Below are 6,000 nucleotides of genomic sequence, written 5' to 3'. Positions count from 1 at the left end.
ATTGAAAACATTTTTTTTTTTAAGTAACATGTCTGGTGAACCAGAAACTCCATGGACTGGCAAGCTGCTTTATGAAATGGATGTTCTTTTCAATGTCACTGCTGCTATTAGCAGGAAAACGGATACAAACATCAATTAAACTGAGCAGGGAACTTCCAGTGTCCCTAATCCCGGGGTAGACCTGCCAGGAATCTAGGCAAGGTCTTCTCAGATCCTTGCCATGGATTTGGCAGAAGTTTGTCAATTTTAAACAAAACATTCCAGGCTTAGTGTGCTGACACAAGGTTTTTTTGGAACTGTTCAGACTAGCTATAGTCCCTAAATGGAAGTAAGGCTTCCTGAAGTCAAGACTTGTGCAGTTATCATAAGACCACCTTTTCTTTTGCTGTTTATAAAAATAAAAAATTGCTTGTTGAAAGATGTGAGATGCACATGATTTTAAATGTCAATTGTCTTGGTTCTGTACAACCCCCAAAGCAGGCAGCTCCAGGAACCTGAAGCATCTCTATGAAGTCAAATTGCAGTAGCGTCTCTCTACCACCTGGCCTTCTTGAGCTGCTGGGTTATCAATCCTGGGATCATCAGCATCCCAAAAAGGGCAGAGAATTCTGGTAACGAAGAGCAAATGCACAGTCCTCTTCCCCTGAGTTTCCAGGGAGCTCAGCTTGCTGAGCAATCGTGCTGGCCTGTACTTGTCCTGAACAGCATAAGGAATTACATAAGGAAGGAAAATAACTCCTCATTGTTTGTGTTCATTGTAGCGATTTGAGACAAGAGCCTGAATGAACCCCATCTGATTGTGGTTTTCAGGGCTGCCTGCTTTTATCCCTGTGTGTGTTCAGCAGGCAGTACAAACGAGCGGTCATAACTGCCAGGAATAGGATGATTCCTTTTGATTATTACCTATTCTTCATATGAATTAGCTCTCTGCTATTGCAGATACCAGTGCTGCTGCTGGGGGTGACTGCTACAGAAGGCTATTTAGTTTCCCTTTGCAGTCTGATCTGTTCCCTGATTCACCAGGAGATATAATAGGTGGAGCTGCAGATTAGACTTTTCTCTCCTCTCCACTTCCCCCAGCCCCCCTCTGGGACCTCTATGTGCTTTGACGTCATGTGGGTTCCTTTCAGTTGCCATAGCAGCCCCATTCCCCAAGCCCTCTGCCTGTCTCTGGTAGGTTCCACAATGGTACAGCCAGCATCACACTGCACAATGGTTTCCAGGCAGTGAAAGAGGGTGATTCAGCAAGCCACTCTCTTTCTTCTTCTCTTTTATTTCATTATTATCATACATTTTGCCTGCTTTGCTCCCCTCTGCATTTATCCCCACCCCCGCAAGAACTTTTATTTCATGCATTTTTTTTCTTTTACATTGGCTTGCCTTGAATTCATCTGCCAGTCATTTATTTTAATTTTATTTCTTTTAATACCCATCTCTTCTTCTTTGCAGTTTGAAACGTGGTTAAAAAATACCACGTAAGGTCGCAGTTTGCGGGGAAAGGTGGCTGGACGAGGAGACTAGTCCGCAGGCACGGAATGGTAGGTGGTTGATGCTAATATTTTGTGACTAACCTGCCTTTGCAGGGTGGGGTGATGAATATTGATTGCTGTTTTGAAAAACTGAGAGAGGGGGAGAGAGCCAGGTAAATGAAGTAAACTGCTAACAGAGGCAAGAAGGCAGTTTATGGCTGGATGACCATCATTTTCCTGTATTCTGGTGCGTATGAGCATTTGTGTTTGGGCTCTTTAGGTGACTGGTGGTGTGTTTCTTTTTAAAAGCAGTGCAGAGGTAAAGCAGCACGGGCAGGAGCAATAGTGTTTTAACAGCTGGTGTATGTAAACAGTGCTGTACTCAGCTCCATTACCTCTGAAACTGCTGTGGCTCTTTTTTTTTTTTTTTAAGCGAGATGCATCTTGATTTTTAATTTGGCAAAGCATATATTTTTGTTTTGGGTGTCTGCCTGTTTAAAGCTATATAAAATACACAGTGAATATTTTTTTAAAAGAATGGGTATTAATAAACAACTTTAAGGTCTCCTTAAGGAAGTGGTCTCTTAAGGTAGGCATTCTCTAGTACATGACTCCCAGATGGAACTGAACACAGAACTGCTATATTTTATGGAATTGGCATGATCCCTTAGGAAAACTGTTTCTAGCACACAACTGAACAATTATTTTGCAGCAAAGAATTCAACAATTTCTTTGGGACTGCAATGAAATCAATCTGGCTTTACAGGAAAATCTTCAAATGGCTCTGGCAGCTCAGCTAGTGCAACAAAAAATGTTAATGTTGCTTTTTTTTCCTCTTGCAAAGAGGCCTTATTAAAAATAATATGCATTTCTCTTCAACACTGAATGCCATAGTATTGCTTAAAAAGAAAGCTGTTTTCCCAGTGAATCGGAACAGGCATGGTCCTTAGCATTAATCATGAGTGATTGTAAGCTTGTTTACATGGGTCCGTTTTGCTGCATAGCCTCAGTGTATCCTCAATGCGGCCTTCCCCTCCTCGGATTTGGTTGCCTTGACTTTTGCAGAGACCTGCTTACAGACAAACCAAACATTTTTTTCAAAACACAGTTTTTAAAAAGGGAAATGAGGGCACAGATGAGGAGTGCTTAGTGAAAAATACGAATTGACATGGCATGACTTACCAAATCAGGGAACCTTGTTGAAATCAGCCTGCTGTAGGACATAGACCTTGTCATGCAAGGCCAATAAAATAGAGGAGGATGAGAGAGCTTGATACAGTCACATATGCTATCCTGGTTGAGTTTGTGGTTGGCATTATCCAAACACACTGGAGTCTAATAAACCTTGGGGCAAAGAAGTGTAGGAACCCAATGATCTTCTGACCTCGCTTCAGAACCTTACCATGTAGTCAGTGACATCAACTCTGCTGGAGTTAAGTGCTATCTTTTCCCTGCTATTTCCTTGCCTGCTGTGTCTTTCTGCTCCTGAAAGTGGCATAAAAATAATTGTTTTGATGGATGGAACAATATCATTCTCTGTTAGGGGCACAAATGTGAATGACAAAGATGATTTGACCTCAGCCATTAAACAGCATTTTCTTTCTGACACCAACACATAGCCATATCCTTCTGTTTCAGAGCCTGCATAATTTGTCAGGGTCTGTTGTTGGCATGCTTTTTTGGCGGAGCTTAATGATGCCAGGAATCATTCTGAAGGGGACAAGGGCAAAAAGCACTTAACCTGAAAAATGTAGCTGCCTTCACCTGATTGCTTACCTGCTTGATATTAAATCATGGTATGATTTAATTGTGTTTATGTGCTAGAAGAGTCAGTTTATGAACAGACCCCAAAGATGAGTGTGTTTTTTGCTGTCCATAATTGGCATGTTTGTAGCTTCAAATGAAAGATTAAAACTGGGTCAGAAATGGGGGGGGGGGGGGGGGGAGGGCAGAAGCAAAAAGCTGCTAACTGGTGGCTTGATATTAAAAATGTCGTTCAAAAACAGTAGATGATCTATCAAATTTTCTATAACATGGTATTCTTATGGATTGTCATGGGGCCCAGTGCTGGGTTGCAGTCTGTTTCAAAACTCTTCTTGACTTCAGGGGGAGCAAAACAGGCTCCTTGAAAGTAGGATTTATGTATTAATCTCACATACTGCATAATACTGTTTTTAAATAACTAATTAGAGGGGCAAATGTATCAAGAAAATTTGTTCTATATTTAGAATATTAAATCTCTCTCTCTTAAACTACAACACAGTACAAATTAATACCATTCTTATGATGGTTCCTGAATAACAGAAACCATAAACATCATGCTGATGAACAACAAAAGCAAAATAAGGCATCGATGTGCTTTTTAAGGGAGAGAGTATCCCAAATCTCTTAAACCTCCCATTATCCTTGTAACATTCTGAATTCATAGTAGCCCTAGTGGAAAGGATGACTCAGAAATCAAATGATTACTTTGCTACATGCCTTGCTGCTTGGTTGTATTATCAGGCCAATGGAAAGGACGAAAAAGAGAGACACTTCATTGAACCATGAAAACAAAACAAATGCAATTTGGCTTCCTGCTTACATCCATACTTTGTTTTTCTAACAGCATGTTCTTTGAAGTCTGCTGTTACGAACTGGGCTACCCTGGAAGAAAAATAGCCTCCCAGAAAGGACTAGATGTAGCATTAATCAAAAACAGCACTGTATTTACTGCAAACTGTCATGTGTTGGGTTTTTTGTTGTTGTTGCTTACTATAGTACCATCTATGGAGGCAGAGAATTATGGGAACAATAGTCCTTCAGAGGAACATAAAGTCTACTGTCATGAAGAAACCTTGTTTGTTAGTGACTGAAAGCAAAGTACAACTTAATTTTAATTACTGTGTAATATCAGATTTTTGGGATTGTGCTGTCATCCTGTATGTTGAGACACTAGTTCATGTGCAGATCCAAAGCAAGATAACAGGTAGGGAGGGGGAGGTTGGATTTAACTTTACTGAATACCATATTTTTATAAGTTTGGAAGATGGGGAAAAAAGTCTGTCACAGGGCACTAAGATGTGCCTGCTCCTTTACGGGCAGAAACTGCCTAGAGAGAAGGCCCTAGGAGCCAGACAGAACCCACACAGGTGCAGGCTGCTGAGGCAGCAGGCTAATGAGGGTGTCATGGCGGGGTCTTCGCGGAGGGCTGTGATCTCCTTAAGGTCCCTCGCTCTGTGTCAGGCCGGCCCAAGGCACCCTCTAATTCTCGCCCGCCACGTCTTGTTGGAAAATGTAATAGGGAGGCTGCCTATGACTCCCTGGGCATGGCTACTCGGGACCTCAGTCCCCGCAGTTCTCCCAGACCCCCTGGGGGTCTCCCGATACAATGGGTGCTTCCTAGGCACCCCAGCCTTATGGGCTATGCGTGGCTCCTACCAGCCCCTAATACCACGCCCCAAGCCTCGCAGATGTAATAGACGTTGGTGTGTCAACACTCCCGCTTCCTGGGCCTCCTCTATGGTCTAGCCCACTCTGGGCTCTCTCTCTAGTACCCAGCCTCTCACTGGGACTCCCGACCAGCCTACTCTGGGCCTCCCCTGATGGTGTGGTCCCGCTCAGGGACTCCCTAGTGGACCCCCGGTCCTTCCGGCCAACCGCACGGGTAGCCTCTCTGATATGGGCTCGCTGCGCTGCTACTCCCTGTCTTCTCGGGGGCAACCGCAGCGCCCTGCCTCGGTCTGAGGGGTGTTGCCGCACTAGCCTGAGGCCGGGCTTGCTATGCCCGTCTCGGGCTCCTCGATATGGCCCCTCTAGGGCTCCTCAGTATCGCTCCTCCCTGGGGTTGGGGTCTATGCACCCCGCAAGTGACGCCCTTGCCGGCATCAGCTGTGCCCATCCTGGGCTCCCTAATATGGCGCTCCCCCTCTTTGGGGCTCGCCGTGCCCCCACGGGGCTTCTCAATAATACGATGTGGTGCTCCCCCTCTTTGGGGCTCGCCATGCCCACCCTGGGCTTCGCAATGAAATCGCCCCTCACTCTGGGGCTGGGGTCTATGTACCCTGCACGTGATCCGGGGTCTATGTCCCCTGTCTGCAACCTACTGGTTGTGCCCGCGACCCACTGGCCGTGCTCCTCGCCGCCAGTTGCTCCCTCACTGGTGTGCAAGCTGCGCCTTCACTGGCGCTGTGAAAATAATGCGCCCTCTTGGCGCTAGACTGCGCCCTCACTGGTGCTAGGGCACCCCACCCCTCTGGGGTCCCATTGAGGCACCTATGAGGTACCTATGATTGAGGCCTCCTCCAACCCCTACAGCCTCACCCAAGCCTCCGAGTGTAATACAAACATTAACCAAACACAACACAAGCCTCCTGGCTGTAACTCAAAACACAACCCAAAGCTGCCTGGCTATAACTTAACATCATGGCTTAGCTCCACTCGAGCGGTACTTGCTGTTAGCCCCGTGAGCTCCTGCCTCTCTGGCTGCTGGCAGAGAACTGCCAGCCTGGCTTCAGCCCTGGGCTTTATAAGGGCCAGGCCCTGCCCCCTA

General features: G+C 45.7%; 1 protein-coding gene across 5 annotated transcripts in view; it reads left to right on the top strand.

Annotated features, from left to right (window-relative positions):
- Positions 1-1,174: 1,174 nt before the first annotated feature.
- MAPK10 (mitogen-activated protein kinase 10) overlaps positions 1,175-6,000 on the top strand; it is a 510,659-nt gene continuing 505,833 nt past the window's right edge. For all 5 annotated transcript variants that reach the window (XM_019488162.2, XM_019488168.2, XM_059722260.1 and 2 more), the window contains exons 1-2: positions 1,175-1,236; positions 1,450-1,538. In XM_019488162.2, the coding sequence (XP_019343707.1) occupies positions 1,536-1,538 (3 nt within the window). In that variant the 5' untranslated portion in view covers positions 1,175-1,236; positions 1,450-1,535. The remainder of the gene's footprint in view (positions 1,237-1,449; positions 1,539-6,000) is intronic.

This window comes from Alligator mississippiensis, chromosome 2 (assembly GCF_030867095.1).
Source record: "Alligator mississippiensis isolate rAllMis1 chromosome 2, rAllMis1, whole genome shotgun sequence".
In the NCBI taxonomy this organism is placed as follows: Eukaryota; Metazoa; Chordata; order Crocodylia; family Alligatoridae; genus Alligator; species Alligator mississippiensis.
The sequence above is the reverse complement of the archived record's forward strand: the minus strand, read 5'-3'. Positions and strand labels throughout refer to the sequence as shown.